This window comes from Danaus plexippus, chromosome 10 (genome assembly GCF_018135715.1).
Source record: "Danaus plexippus chromosome 10, MEX_DaPlex, whole genome shotgun sequence".
NCBI lineage: Eukaryota > Metazoa > Arthropoda > Insecta > Lepidoptera > Nymphalidae > Danaus > Danaus plexippus.
The window spans coordinates 1,951,968-1,968,944 of record NC_083543.1 but is presented as its reverse complement, the minus strand read 5'-3'; the positions used below and the strand labels follow the sequence as shown (position 1 = coordinate 1,968,944).

The 16,977-nt window shown below is 27.6% G+C and overlaps 1 protein-coding gene across 1 annotated transcript; it reads left to right on the top strand.

Moving 5' to 3' along the window:
• Positions 1-1,363: 1,363 nt before the first annotated feature.
• On the top strand, positions 1,364-16,670 carry LOC116767076 (sodium- and chloride-dependent glycine transporter 1-like). The gene is made up of 12 exons (XM_032657236.2): positions 1,364-1,523; positions 6,976-7,135; positions 8,704-8,982; positions 9,641-9,857; positions 10,391-10,505; positions 10,577-10,756; positions 11,342-11,531; positions 13,485-13,684; positions 14,231-14,362; positions 15,128-15,262; positions 15,443-15,595; positions 15,957-16,670. Exons 1-12 carry the CDS (start codon positions 1,515-1,517, stop codon positions 16,080-16,082), a joined length of 1,896 nt encoding a protein of 631 aa, XP_032513127.2. The 5' UTR covers positions 1,364-1,514; the 3' UTR covers positions 16,083-16,670.
• Positions 16,671-16,977: the final 307 nt, after the last annotated feature.

Below are 16,977 nucleotides of genomic sequence, written 5' to 3'. Positions count from 1 at the left end.
CTCGTTTACAGTTTACAATTTAGATCTCCGATCAGAATGACTCAAAATCTTCTAGAGGTATTTCAAGTCTAAAGTAAGCTTAAAGTGCTATGGTAAAAGTAGAAGCTTTGGAATGTAAATCAACCATGATAAAGGTTCACTGTTTACTATTTAGATAGCGATTCTTCAAATCGCAGCTAGTAGGTACTTTGCACTGGGTTGTAATCTAACTGAAACTGCTTGATGTTTGAGTAATTTTATTTTGCGACACACAGATATAAACATTTTTCTTGCAAAGTAAGTTGTATATCAATGTAATTATAATTATATTAATAATGACTCAACTGTAAATATTATAGAACGGAATAAACAGTATGCTTAAAGATACTGACGAAATAGATTAAACTTGCAACCTACTTAACATCAAAGGCGTTCCGTGTTTCATAACGTACAGATTAAATTTCTAACTAAAAAGCCTTTAATAAAATTCACCTTTTAATAAAAAATTTTGATGAATTCCATAAAAGCACTGCAATAAAATATATGGAAAATATCACAAACAATGTCAGTAGCATAATGCCATGTTAACAGTATATATATATATATATATATATGGTTTCTGTATTAGTCTTATATTTCGCAATGTCAAAATGATAAGAGTCAAGAAAGAAGGTAGTTCTTACTTTTATTCCATTTTATTTTTGTCATGAATTTAAATTTTAATGGTTTTGAAAATTTAAAATATTGATATGAATACAAAATAAGAAATGACTTTTAAAAAGTTGCGTAGAGAAAATGTGTATTAAATACATTAGTGACCAGTGAAAAATCAGTTTAAAAAAGTGGTCCAAGGGCTCTCTCAAGGGTCAGGACTTGACGGTTGTCTTCGTTGCCATGTTCACAAGTTTGAAGAATACGAAAGTTCTGTTGTGTGAAAAAACTGTTATATGTTTCATATTCAATATTCAAATCTTGTCGTAATTCACATAAAAACACTCGTTCATAACACTTGGTCTTTTAAAGACACAGAATATGGAGGACATGTATCAAGATTGCAACATGACAAGAAAATGTTTAGTACTTTTCCAATATTAATTATAAAGTCTTGAACAATTTTTCTATTTGTAATAAAACATACACTCCATTTTTATATTGTTTCGTCTTCGGTCGCATCTAATTTAAAATGTTAATGTAACAGAACGAATATAATGTTGCTGTGCATTGGTGATAACGATCGCATGATAAAAGGATAAATATTGTGAATATTTATCGTCTTATCAACAGACTATTGCTTAATATTGTAATAATTCATATATTATCTTAGAAAAATAGATTGTAACAAATTTATCATAATCTGGTAGATAAGGTTTTGGCATTCATTTTGGATAATACGTTAGTTTTGTTCAGAACACTCGTGTGTTTATTTCTCAGGAATAGTTCCAAGGAGTTGAGCATATGATACCTATTTGGAAAAAATTTATGCACAGTGCTAATTCAATATCCCTCATATTGAAATATTTGGTGGAAATAACGCTATGAGTAAGGTGGGTTTTAATACTATATAATATTTCGTTCATATTTTTTATTTGCACATGCGTTTATAAGTTAAATTTTACAACACCTTGGAATAGTATCAGTTACTATTTTAAATGCAAAAAGAACAATGTTTATCCTCACTTATATTTACATAGCAAAACAACATACTATATTTTTGTTTGAGAAAGATATAAAATCGCTTTTAAGAAAAATAACAGAAAGTGTAAAAACCCAAATTAATGTAACATTTTTGTGTTTATTAAATATTCTCAAATATTTAAATTTATTATTTAAAATATTTGGAAGAGTCGTAAAAATGTTTAATAGTATATCTCCAATATTTTTAATAATTAGTATTAATTAATACGTCGGCAAAATTTCGGATAAAAAGAGTAAGTCAAACTTATAGAAAGTATGAACATCTTTTTTATATTATGTATTTCATGTTATTCTTATTGATATCATAGAATTAATTTTTATCATGGCTTGATCAAATAATTTAATATCTTGTTAAGATTTTTATCTTAATTAGTTTGTCATTAACGATTATAACGTAAAGTTTAATGACTAAAAAAATAACATTAATATTGATTTCAATTGCTAAAGCAAAAGCCATAAAAACAGGGGCTTTAATTTATTTTCACTTAAGTTTTTAATTTACTTTTACCCCCAAGTTTAAGATTGTCGTAAACTTTAGTATCATTAACTGCAGGCTCTTACGAGTTCATATTTATAACTAAGTTTCTACAGCAGCTTTGAACGTCTAAGATATATGGAACTCTACGGTTAATTTTAGACTATCTGGTTTAACTTGAAGGTTTTTATTTATGTAATAGTTTTATGCTGATATGATTGTAAAAAATCTTACATGATTGTAAAAAATCTTACAAACTTTGGAATTGAAAACAATAAAGAAAGTGCGACTAGAAATTAAAATAATTTAAAATTTTCTACTAATAATTTTAATTATTCTTAAATTTTTATCAAGACATTATTCTATCATTTAGTAACATAATTTTAAAATGAGTTTGAATAAAATGTTGTGTTGAATTTCATTTTTATGATTAATTTGAGAGAGTTCATAAGGACGAAGGTCTGTTAACGTAAATAGTTTTGCCGACAGGGTAGACAGTCCTGTCTAATTTTAGCCCAAAAGATTTGGGCATATCTAAATAGCAGTCGTTTTAGTACAGACAAGAAAAGTAAATAACAAGAGTTAGGCTTTGAATTCTTGTATTTGTATTGATACTTTGCGAGCACCTTTTGAAATGGAGTGCTTACGAACTTCTTCATTAATCCCTTCTTACATAGTTATACGTAACATGTTGTTATGTATTATGAGACTTCAATATTTAAACCATATTTGTGAACCAAATTTCGAAAATTTCTTATGTGAATTAACGGTTTTGCTAGAATATTTTTTTTTGCTAAGGAAATAAGTGAAAATTGAAATTGTTAATAGCGTTTGTACAAATTTTTATTTTTTTTTATTTTCATCGATCAGCATGTCTTTTGTTTCATTTTATAATTGGAAAATTTTTTGCAAAATTTATATCATAATAACTAATAGGTGTTAATTTAATGAGGAAAAGTGTAAACAATTAATACTTTCAAAAAATGTGGATCAAATGTCTATTGCATTTAATATCTCAAAAATTTAATGGCAGTAGAATAACGCAATATACCCGTACAATAGAAGGTCATTCCAAGATAAAAAAGCAATAGTTAGAACTCATTTATGATGAAAGTGTGAGTAAGAATTGTTTCAGAAATATCATTGGATATGGTCAGGGGTATCTTGCAACTTATAGTATGAGCGTATGATTTAATCCCAACTGAAATAATAAAATAGTGACACAATATTAACTTTAGCTTAATCAGTATGTTTACAAAATGTTTATGTCGATTCCAACTTCGTAGAGATTTGTTTAATTTGAGTATAGCAGACTTTTTTATGTATCAGATAGAGTATAAGTTCGAAAAGTTTAAAACAACTTTTAATATCTATTGAGTAAGTTATTGAATGTTTGATGTAACCATGTAGTGTTTCAATCCATCGTATTGAAGCTGTGAAAAAATATTGTATACAAACTAAAATATTCAGGATCGCCAAATCATTTAAATACTTTTGTTTTATATTATTTCTTTAACAGTGAATAATAAATGGGACATGTGAGTCTTGGTTTACACCTTTATTTCCAGAAAAAGTTTCTGTATATTATGGTTTCTTTACGGAGGTAGTTCTGTTTAGATTTAAAAAAGTAAAGGTTTCGAGTTAAAATAAATGATCACATAAAAAAGTGCATCTAAAAGATTTCGCGTCAAGACCTCCTCGGTTTCATAAAAAATGTTGAGAAAGAAAAAAATAATAACGAAAGAGGTTTGAAAAAGAAATTGTTTGATACTTAAAGGAAAACAAGACCCAAATAAGGGATACAATATTTACATATAATTAAATTTAAAATATATATATATTTGTGTGAGGATAATATTAAGTTACGAAGTAATCATATGAGTAATTTTATTTCAAACTCCGATACGTAGATTTTTATTTTCTCCCGTCCGCTGATTTTCAATTTGAGGGGTTAAGTGAAGAGAAAAATTTAAAGGGTATTTTTACCAACAGTCAAGGAAAACCAATCGACAGCGACGTTGCTAGTATTTTTTTTTTTTTTGTTTTATTACTTATCAACCTTATTCGTAAATTTTACATGAAGAACTTAAAACTTTCGTCTAAAAATTCAACGAAACCCTATTTAAGAAATAATTAGATGATGTAAAAGGATCATAATTAACAGCGTTTTAAAATTTGAAATAAAAAAATAAATGCTGTTAATATGATATTGTAAAAGGACTTTTTGGGTTATAGAGTCAATATTCACAGATTGATACTGTGAGAATTATTTAAACTATTTATAAGCAATTTAAGGTTAGCCATTGTTAAGGCTTCCTTGTATCATTATGTAATAATCAATTAGAATAACTGTTTATCATAATCCGAGAGTCGCTAAGGAGGAAGTTACCCTATTAAATACTTCTTGTTTGAGAGTAGTCACAATTTTTGATGAGATGTTGAAATAGCAAATTCGTATACTACGTATATTGTATTTATGTATGTATACATAATTTATACCACCAACTCCTAACTAAAGTATCAGCTTGCATTAATTGGAAAAACTGTGCTTTTTTTTACAATCAACATCTTGGTCGACATGTTTTCAGTTAAACCGAAAAGAGACAAATACTCGTATTTTTAGGCATTAACGCCAATCTCTACCACCCTTATATTTTTGGTGTATACCGGGCAAACATACAAAAAAAGACTTGTTTTTATACTGGTAAGATATTCCAAAATGTCTAATTAACAAATATTGATATAAAATAAGTAGTTTAAATTAGTGAACTATAAGGATCGTGTTAGGTTTCAATTGATTATAAGAATGAATTTTAAACTTCAAAAAAGACAGAGATTATAAAGATAGACATTAAGACATTTTTGCGTTATCATTTACCAGAAAAGTTTTAGAGATTTATAGTTATTTTTTTTGTAACATTAGTTTTCAACTTGATTACTTTTCAGTATCATAACAATTTATGTATTTATTTTCGTAGCTCATACGATACTAGGACGAAATAAGGATAAAATACAATGATATTTATAAAAGTTGATGAATTTTTTAAACTATTATATTTGAAAATCAATTTCTAGGAAAGTTTTTTGGACCAATGAATAATGTGAATTTCATACTTGATAAATAGCTTCGATATCGTTCTCGTGTTCTTTTAATGGTTTTTGGGTATTGAGAATTATTTAAATAATTTTTAGAATTGAAAACTATACTAATTTCTACAAATTCCTACAGATACGATCTTATATACTCGTACATGTGTAAGGTAGTGGACTACCATATATCTGCTATATTGATTTATAGGTTGTTGTTACACAGAACATCGGATTTAAATCACTGACAGAGATACGTAATTAACTGATAAGATTAAATACGTAAAACAATTACGAAACGACAAGTTGTTCTATTTAAATAGATAAAATTTAAATAAAAAATGATTTCTCCTTTAACATAAATGGCAAACAATATCAACAGACACTAATTGTACATTTTTGCAAAAAATAATACCAAGTATTTAAATAACATTAAAAGTTTATTTTTGGACAGTTTAGTTGAAACAAAACACTATTTTAATTTAAGTTTTAGCAATTTGTAACTTAGTGGTACAAGTTCCGGACACAGGTGCATTCATGTTCCTAGAAATTGGTGCAAAGTTACAGTTTGTATGTAAATGAAGTTCTGTGTACATAAATACTTTTAAATTACACGGTGGTTCACATTATTGAGTCCAGGTTAATAATGTTAGCGTGTTGTACGTCAATATTATAATCAAGTTATTTTTTAATGGAATAATTGTTATTAATCCTCAAAATATAAAATATCAAAAGGCTAATAACCCTGATTATACATAAACATAGTTTTTTCACGTACAATTTCTTATTTAAGGTCATTTGTAATACGTTAATTTTTGGTTAAAACCTTGTGAGAGTTTGAAATGATCATGCATTATTACAAGTTATTATAGTCATTAAAAATTGAAAACGCTTAAATTAGTAAAATACAGGATGTACCTGAATTTGTCGGCTGCTTCTTGTCTCTTAAGTTCTGCATAATATTATTTGAACAACGGGAGAGCAAACTAAACTAAGCATCGTCATTGAGCCCATAGCAATTGAAGAGAAATTTGCATTTAAATTAAAATAATTATACTTGTTTGAAAGGAATAAGTTAGTGAGCACTCCTTTACAAGATTGTTATAAACGGTTGGTACAACCTTTATAGAGGAACATTATGAGCCTTTCATTTATCAATTATTTCTTACAGAAATTAGTCCTTGGTAGATGCGTTAAAATATTCCATATTTTGTATATAACTGAGATTAAAATTCTTACCTTATAATATAATATCATATACTTTTGGGATATGAAAGCAACAAAACCTCAATAAGGGTCGCTTAACAATTACAAAGTGCTCTTGACAAGCTCTAGACGATTTGAACAATTTAAAAATTTATATTATATTTCTTACTATAAAAACTTCCTGTTGGTAAAAGTTTCGTAAATAGTTTTCAAGAATTGAGCAAAGTCAACTACGGTGTGCTAAAGCAATGCAACGGAACGCTCCTTGTATTGAAGTATAATAGCTTTAGAATAAAGTTCGGCGTAAGAATACGTACATGAAAACTTTACAACAGCGTTATTAATATCATATAAAATTCTTATTCTTATTCTTAGATTAAACCACGATTTATGCCTGTAACAGAATCCAGTTATATAAATGATTTAAAAAATGTATTTATTTTTATTTGCATTATATAAATCATGATATTTTTCAGGTTTTTATGGAGTTAGAGTATTAATAAATTTATAAATAAAATTTTTCTTACATGCAGGAAAACGGTAATGCCTTGGCTAGTGGCGATGACAATACTGAAACAGCGCAGCGAGCTTCTTGGGGTCGACCTCTGGAATTCATATTGGCATGTCTGGGATACGCTGTCGGGCTTGGAAATGTGTGGCGATTCCCTTATCTATGTTACAGGAATGGAGGAGGTTAACATTTTATACTGCTACAAAAGTTTACATGAAATATACACATATTAATATAGATTTGATAATCCAAACATATAATGGCCAGGATATACTCATATAGACATAACTATGACAATTATAGTTAATATATGATTGTTGCATGGCTAAGACTAACAAAAATACAGTTTAAGAATAAATAATTACAAAGGTTACTTTTCCGACTTAACTACCGCTTTGACCCCTATTGGCTTTGACAACGTCAACAGGAGAAAGTTGATTAAAGTTCAAAGTAACAAAATACACTGCGTTGAATACGCTGTTTAGTCACATAAGTTTGCAATATGTTTCGGGACTTTTTCATAATTTTTTTTTCCTTATTTTGTTGTATATTTAAACCAGCCTCATATTTGCCAGGGTTTATAATTAATAAGATTTGAAATATGTACGACAAATTGATTTATAAACTATATTATAAAAATAATAAATTATAAAACCATAATAATTTGCTCATAATATATTGACTGAACTGTTTATTAGTTTGTTAAAATATTAACTCGGATAAGCTAAACCTTGTAATTCTATCAACATCTTCAGATACATAATAATCGTTGTATGTTTCTTGCATCATGCTTTTGAGTTCACTTTGTAAATTATACGTAATTTTTATTGTATAACCATTCCAATGTCAAAAAAAAAAACAACATTAAAACCTTATATGTAACTACGAGTTAACATATATTTTGTTCATTTATAAGCAATGTATAATTAAACAGTGGATACAAGGCATACTTAATTTTACAACAACACAGAGGAAAATTAAAATAACACCGGTTCCATTGGAAGTTTTTCAAAGTATGTAAAATATTTGCACAATTTTCTTTTGCAATGATAACGAAATTTACTCTCGGTGGCGACAAGAAGGGAGGACAAAGAGAGTACTGTAATGGAATATCCGCATACAAAGCATACAATGTATGTCCAATGTGTAGTGTTGTCTTGTAAAACATACCTAAGTTTTTATTTACATAAAGTAATATTTTCTTAATCTACCAAAAATTTTTATTGAAGGTGACATTTTTTTTATGACAGTAGTGAAATTTGTTTCGTATTTTCCAAACGATTTAAGTTAATAAAACGACACTTTTGGGCAACTTGTTTTACAAGTTGCTAAAAATTAAATGATGAGTTCATGAAGTTTGGAAATGTAATGAACTTTTAAATAAACTTTTCAGTTGCAAGAATAAAATATGCCATTATTGTATTTCAATGGATTAATTCCATTCTTTGGAATGTAATTTATTAAATAATTATATGAATATATTTAGTGTAACTTAAAAAAACCTATATATCAAAATATAATCAAAAATATTTTTACTAAAGTTAGATTAAATAAAGAACATTAGATATTTAAATATAAATATCCCATTCATCCTCGCGTGTAATATATACTTATTAAAGACGTACCGGTGTTTTTATTTTAGATGCCTCTATGTTGCTAGCGATATATTAAATTATATATGTACGTCTAAAACCTATAATAAATAGGTAATAGTTTATTTTATTAAGCAAACACTATTTATATTTTTCAGGTGCTTTCCTGATACCATTCTTTCTGATGCTTATTCTCGTTGGACTTCCAATATTTTATCTGGAACTGTACATTGGTCAATTCACTGCATTAGGACCTCTTAAAGCTTTTAATGCTATCAGTCCATTCTTCACTGGACTTGGCTACTGTACTTTAATGGTTATTTCGATGATATCAATATATTACATGATCATTGTAGCATGGACAATCTTCTACACTTTCATGTCGATAGGTGGCGATTTAGGATGGGGGTCGTGTGAAAATGATTATAATTCTCTATGTAAGTATTTTTTTATCTCAGCATTTTAAGAAACTTGTTTAATGTCCACATCTAGTATTTGTATCAAGAATAAGATTTCGCTATTTAAATAATAATGCTTAGTAGCAGTAAGGAAGTCATCATTCTCATATAGATGTCATAATTCCTACGTAAAGTCGTATAAATTTCACGACTTAAAGTATACTATGGTCGTAAAATGTGTAGATTATTACATATTATATTTTATTATCGGCAGCATAAAAGTTGTAATATGTAAGCATAAAATTTTTGGTAAGATTATTAGTAAGCCCATTATTTCCGATCAGTAGACTAATTACTACTGAAATAGAAATGATTACTGTGAAATGCTATGTTATAAAATAATAAAACTACGTTTACCGTTTATCAATGAGTAATTGGTTTTTTATCATGCTTTCTACAGTCGATTGGCTGATAGAATTTTTCAATATAGATAAATAAGTTTGATTCATATCCTAAAATGTATTAATTTATATGAAAAAAAAATTTGCCATCCAAAAGTTAGAAAATTTAATTCATAGCCATAATTTTTGGTAGAAATAACTTCTTATGATGTCAGCGAAGCAACCCAAGTATTTTTAATTTTCTTCAAAATTATACTTATTCAAAATATTTGTTTATTTTATTTTTATATGATTAGATTGTTACAGTGGCGCGTATGACAGTGAATGTAGAGTTAATAACACAGGAAACTACACGGATTTAACATACTATTTACAAAAATGTATCAGTATTGGAGAGATTTGTCAGCTTACGGGGTTCGAGCCATATGACGGTTCTAGTTGCTGGACGGGAAATGAAACTATCCCGTGGTATAGAAATGTGAATAGGACTTTGGCCTCAGAAGAATATTACAAGTGAGTAATTTTTTTGGTTCGGTTTGAGTTATTTATAAAATTTAAATATATTTACTTCTTGTTTTTTGTGACCTTAATTGTTTCTCTGGTATATACGACGACAAACGACTTGCAAAATTAAGACAATTTTTATATTAGTTCATGAATATGATAAAGTCCACAATTTATAATAGTTGTAAAAAAATAAAACATTGATTTACAATATACATCACCAATAAATAATACGCGATAACCTTCTTTTTATCGGTCAGTTATTCGGAAGCTACAAATTTAAATCTAAATTAAAGTTTAAACTTCATTTATAAGTTGAAAAGAAACTAAGGATGTGAATATTTTTATAAACTAAACGGTAATCTAGCTTATGCATCAGACTAACATTTAAATGCATATTTATTATCTAATTAAATTAAGTCCTTACATGTGACTTTATAGACAAAATTGAGATATACTAGCCGTCAAACTGTTTTAAGCAGTTTATTAGTTTATTTGTTTTTTTTTTTAATATAAAATATGATACTTAACGAAACTTGCAGCGAACGTGTCCTTGGAAGAGGTGATTCCACTTGGGAAAACTGGGGAAGTATACAGTGGCACTTAGTTGGATGTCTATTTTTTTGTTGGGTAGTAGCATTCTTATGTGTCATTAAGGTAAGTAACTTATCGTTTATTAATTGAAGATCATATTGATAATAAGTCAGTTAACAATCGATTTTTAACAGGGAGTGCAGTCAGCAGGAAAAGTTGTGTATTTCACGGCGTTGTTCCCGTATGTAATGCTGACAGCTCTTCTTATAAGGGGTGTAACATTGGATGGAGCCGGAGAAGGCATCTTGTTTTATCTAACACCGAAGTGGGAAACACTTTTAGAAGCTCGTGTCTGGGGCGACGCAGCTTCACAGGTAATTTGTAGAGAAATTGTTTTAAAAGTACCTTTAAAAGAATTTACATTGAGTGAGTGAATATTCAACAACAGCAATTTTTTACGAAGAAGATTTAACTTAAAAGATTAAAAATCTTACACGCATTTTATAAAGTACAGTTTTAAGTTTGTTGCCAAGATTCATTCACTTTGAGCTCGAAGAACTTTCTAGACGAACATAAATCCTGCCCAGAATTTATTGAAAACGCTCCGGCCCCATTTAAGTATTAAAACATAAGAGATACCTTAACACTAATTTAGATTAAAATAAGAACAAATTGTGCGAATAGCAATGGAATTCAAAAATAAATGTCATCATTTAAGGAAGGTTATTCTGAATTTTTCTTACCGAAGTTTTTCACTTAAAGATCTAAGTGACTTTTGTAACTTTTGAGATAATCATTCTCTGAAAATAAAGTTTGCTTTAAATCTATATTTTGTACTGACTCCTTCTTTATAAGAAAGCAAAGATTAGGGTTGGTTTATTAATAAATCCATTCAATCATTTGTCAATACTAGAAGAATTCATATTTCTTTAATTGAACTATATGTCTTTATTCGATAGATATTTTATTCATTCGGCGTTGCTTGTGGCTCTCTGGTGACTTTGGCATCTTATAATAACTTTCACAATAACTGTCACTTCGATGCAGTGTTTGTCAGCTTAACAAACTTTATGACTTCGATATACGCTGGGTTTGCAATCTTCTCTGTTTTGGGATTTCAAGCAGAGCTCATGGGTGTTGGAGTCGATGGTAAGACAATCTAAGTGTGATAAATAATATAGATTTATTAAAAGTTCAATGATTGTATTTGATAACTTGCGCATTAACATTTTTTTATTACTAAAAAATTCGTTATCCATCTCAAAAATATTGACTACATCGTCCATGTTTATTATTCATAAAAGTAATAAAGCGAGTATGATACTGATATTTTTTTAAAGAATGGCTTTTAGGCATAGAATATAATTTTCCAAAATGACTTGTTCAAAAACCCTCCAGTAAATTAAAATAGACAAATGAGTATAACAACAATTCTGAAAGTATTGCAAAATGAATTTATTCCTACCATATCCAGTAAGAATAACACAAAGAGTAAACTAGATCCAATAAAACAAAACGCTCAACCCCGAAACAAATAATATTTGTAATTTCATTTTTACTACAATAAGGGTATGTTATATTATATTCCTTTTCATATCGAATATTTAAATAAAAGGTATTGCGATACAGAATTTACTTTTAAGCTATTAAAACAAAATATGATATTTAACTTTAGGTTATAAAGAAATCTAATGTTCAATTTCTTTTTCTTATTCTAATTAACTAAGAAATTTTCGGATTTTCGAAATTTTTGAAATACATACAGTTAAGTGAATGCTCTGTTATCAAGTTTTCTAAGACAGCTACAGAATTTATAAATAGCTTTCAACTTTAATTTGATACATCATAATCAATTTCGATGGCATTTAAGATGATGAAAATATGTGTGAACAGATTCATGAAAGAAAACGGTAAACTGTAAACCACAGTACTTCACCGTTTTCTTTAAGACCCTTTCTTAGAAATTCACCCACTTATATTTTTTAAGCAATACTATATCTTAAGCCAATTAAAACAATTAATTTTCTTGTTAAATCACTCAAAATAATCTGCGATGAATCACTTGTATAGATTGAGCGAGATAATTAAACGAAACGATATTTTTTATATTCACATTTTGTATTGATACTAAAAATAAATTTCTCAGTATTGAACAATTGTAATACGTATTCAATAGGACTATATTCATATTTACATATTTTACCAGACTTATTCATATAAAGCAAGACTTTAAACAATGTGTCAAAAGTAAGCAAATTTTTGTGGATTTTGAAGAAACGTTAGATACATATAAATGTAGAATATTATTTTATTTTGTCATAAAATTCTTGTTATTGGTCAAAGATAGAGGCAGTAGGAGTAGTATAAAATAATAATATTATTTTTTTCTGTCAGTACTGTTCGTTACATGTTATTGAATATTTTCTGTTCAACTACAATATGAAGGCGATAAAACAATATTGTCTGTTAACTTAATCTTTTGTTATCATAGCACTTCAGGGAGTCCCATAATATTTTACCGTCACTGACAATAATATAATTGATATACGGAAATGTGGTTATTTGAGTAAAAATTTTAATAAATATTCATCAGTGTTTGGAGTAATTATTTGAAATTTTTATTAAGCCGTATATTATTTTGTTTAAGGCTTGATATGTAGATATTTTTATATCGTATTATGCTGAGGACGTATTTTCTTTTGAGTAATATCTACTTCACGTTGTATGAAGAGATTTTAGTATTATTAATTCACGCCCTATAGAAGGAAAGTCAACAGATATTTATAACCTTCGTGCTTTAGACAACGATAAAATTTTAGGAATTCAATCAATTTACAAAAACATCATTTAAATTAATTGGATCTCTGTTATTGTATGCGAACTAAATCAATGACTTACACGAAACGTTTATTATTTGCTAATAATTTCTCAGAAATGTTTTTTTTTTATCTTTTCTTTCGGGACCGTGTAAATATGTATATTGTATCTTAAAAATACCAAACAATCATAAACTTATAATTTATTGGCATTACCCAATAGATATTCTTTTGTAATTATATTTTTCTTTTAAAAAAATACGTCTATTATTATATTCTCTGACAGATGTAGCGGAGCAAGGTCCTGGGCTAGCATTTGTTGTCTATCCCGAAGCCCTCCTACAAATGCCTATACCCCGACTATGGTGTATCCTATTTTTCTTCATGATGTTCATATTGGGATTAGGAAGTCAGTTCGCTGGTATTGAGGCTATAAATACAGCCATAGTCGATCGCTGGCCACAATTTCGGAATCGTTATTGGATGGTAACAAATTTTTTCAATACTGCTTTTAGAAAAAAATAAAAATATAAATATTCAATTTCTCTAATATCATATAGAAATTAAGTATATATGGGTCTCTAAAAATACCCTACATATAAGTTATCCAATTACTTTTCTTAAATCAGAATGAGGTTCTAACCACAAATGATTTATATTTAACTTAAAACATTGTTGAATAAATATTTATTAGTATAAAATAACACTTTTAAAATATGAAATATATTTTGTAGTTTCATTAAAATAAAATTAATCGATTGTTTTTATTGAAAACCGATGTTTAGTTAATGTAAAAACAATATAAAAAAAATCATTAATAATTAATCTTCTTTGACTCAAATGTCTGAATTTAAATAAATGCAAATAACATTTTGTTTTATTTTCTCTTTCACTAGCTTAATTTATATAATAGCTAGTCATAATTAGAATTTACTTATAAAATTTTTATTACAAAATTATAGTATTGGTAACGTTATAAACTTCTGCTATTCATCACGTTAGATACAGCCAAACTATGTTTTCTTATTGCAGGTAACTGCATTCACGTGCTTCACGTGTTTTATTCTCGGTCTTCCAATGTGTTTCAGTGGCGGAGTATATCTATTTACATTGCTCGATTGGAACACCGCATCCTGGGCTATATTACTTATAGGTTTAGCTGAGGTAAGTTAAGTACATTCGTCTAAATACACGTATAGTCACATTAAGAATCCCACACATTGTGTTTGCTATTATGTAATTAAAATGCATAATATAAAAGTAAGTGCAAAAAAATTATAGGAATTGAATAAATTGAATCTGCTTCAAGCAAAATTGAATTATAATATAAATTCGTTCAAATAATTCGTTACAATCTTAAAGAACTCTTACTAAAGTATTTCACTCCGTCCGTTGCTCCCAAATCTTTTTAGACAGATCCAATGAATATTAATTTATTTTTATCTCCAAGTATCTCCAGACCCCGAGTGACGTATATTTGGCTAGAAAATACATTATTCCAGAGCTTAATATAATTTATTTACATTTTATGATTTACACATTTTAAGGAATTTTAAATTTTGCTGACTTATTATATTTTGTAAGAAAATATCCTTGCGTTGTTTAGATTTTAGATTTTTAGCTAAAGGAAATAAAACAATGAAAAAAAAAACTTAGCTTAATTGTCTTTTTGTTTCTTCTGAAACATATTCTTATAAAAAATCATATAACATTTTTTTTTTAATCTTTTAGTTTATATTATTTGTAGAAAACTTAAATTAAATCGACCTCGTATGATATAATGTTATTCTGAACAAGAATCCATTTTCCAAGTTTAAAATAGTAATGTAGGAAATAAACAAGGAGTAAGATATGATTCGAATATCCAAAAACTAATGTTACTTTATGCAAATCATTAAGTTAAGCGAAACTTATCTAATAATGCTTCAGTGTACCGCCGTGTCTTGGTGCTACGGCATCAACCGAGCGATGCGAGACTTAGCTTCTATGGATATGAGGTTAAATGTGGTGATACAATTTTATTGGAAATTTGTGTGGATGATCAGTGTGCCAGTTGTTAGTTTAGTAAGTGATTTTATTATATTAATAATATAAATCTGTAATGCATTATGTTTAAATGTTGTTAGTTTTTCAAACAACATCACAACTTTTTTATTTTATTTCATTAAAAATTTAGAACCTTTGTTTACCAAGAAATAAAATACCACTTTAACGTTATATTTATTACTCATATTATTTCACCAGGGTATATTAATATTTTTGTTCATCGAATGGCAACCGCCGTCTTACGAAGGCTACGAATTTCCTCTCTTCGCTGATCTTCTCGGATGGGGGATTGGTCTGTCTACACTGATGTTTTTCCCAGTTGGAGTTTGTTGGGCATTATACAAAGGATATGTAAGAAAATTAAATATATATAATTATAGACTTGTCATCTTGGACAATTCTGGTGAAATCTGTTTGCACTCATGTATAGTATAATTTTATCTAAAACGGGTTTTGGCATGTGCTTGAGAAATTTAGCATTTTTTTAAAAGTCATTCAATAGAAAATATATTGAAATTCAAGACATTTTAATATTTAATATACTACGTCTCCGTGACCTCATCTACTTAGCGCGTATCTAGATTAGTAAAAGTCACGCAGTGTGACTTACAAATAATATTTAGCTTTGTTATTTGATTAATTTTTACTCATTTTAAGAGTTATAGCAATTAATACGGATGATAATTTTTTTTTTTTTTTTTTATATTTCTAGAGAGGCAAGGAACTATTTCAACCAACAGAAGTTTGGAAACCGGCAGTGAAGCTATCAGATCAGTCACCTGACCCTAGACGGAATCCAAGACCCTCAGAATATGATAATCTCGGTTATATGATGTAATTTAATAAAACAGTTTTAAATATTTTCAAATTATTATTGTTGTTTAATAAAAAGAAAAGTTAGTTTTAAGAAAAGCCGACACTAAATATATTAAATATATATTATTTGTATGAAAATCAGCTCTTATTAATGTATAAAATAATTTTATTTACGTTTTTTATTGTTATTTAAATATACCTTTAAAATTTCTTTTACTTTACATACTCAATAACTACCAAAATATAATAAGTTCTGCTTTATAATCATGGGTTTGCAATAAAATTTATTAACTATGTTTCATAAATCACATTTTAGATTATTTTGATCTCTCTCATTATAATTTACGCATAAAAATTATAATAAGAACTGAAAAAGAATTTCGAATGAATGATTTGTTGGCTATATTAAAATTATATTAAACATACTAACTATCTTACTGTTTAATGTGTAAATAAAAATAAGAAAATAAAAGGATTTAAAATCACAAAGTACTATAAGTAAAAATAGTTTGTACACTTTCCATTTCTAGTAGAGATATCGTAAATTTGAACTGACAGATATGTATGTACATTGATCTGTAATAATATGTAATAAAAAAAATATATAATTTTTTTTTGTACGATTCATTAAACTATGAAACCTCTTTTGTGCGTTTCGTTTAAGAGAGATGCGAAAGCAGATATTTATTTATAATGACTTAAACACCTGTTTGGGTAAATTATGTCATCTCTGGTGAGATCAAAAGAAAGAAAATAATAACTATGGCTAACATAATCTTACTTTAGTGAAACCACTATATAAATGTATAAGGCCTGCGGTTTGTTAGATAGTGGTACATAAGGAACAAAATAGAAAATTCTATTGGATTTAAAACAATACTCGTGTACCTAAACTAAGAATATTATGAAGTAAAACT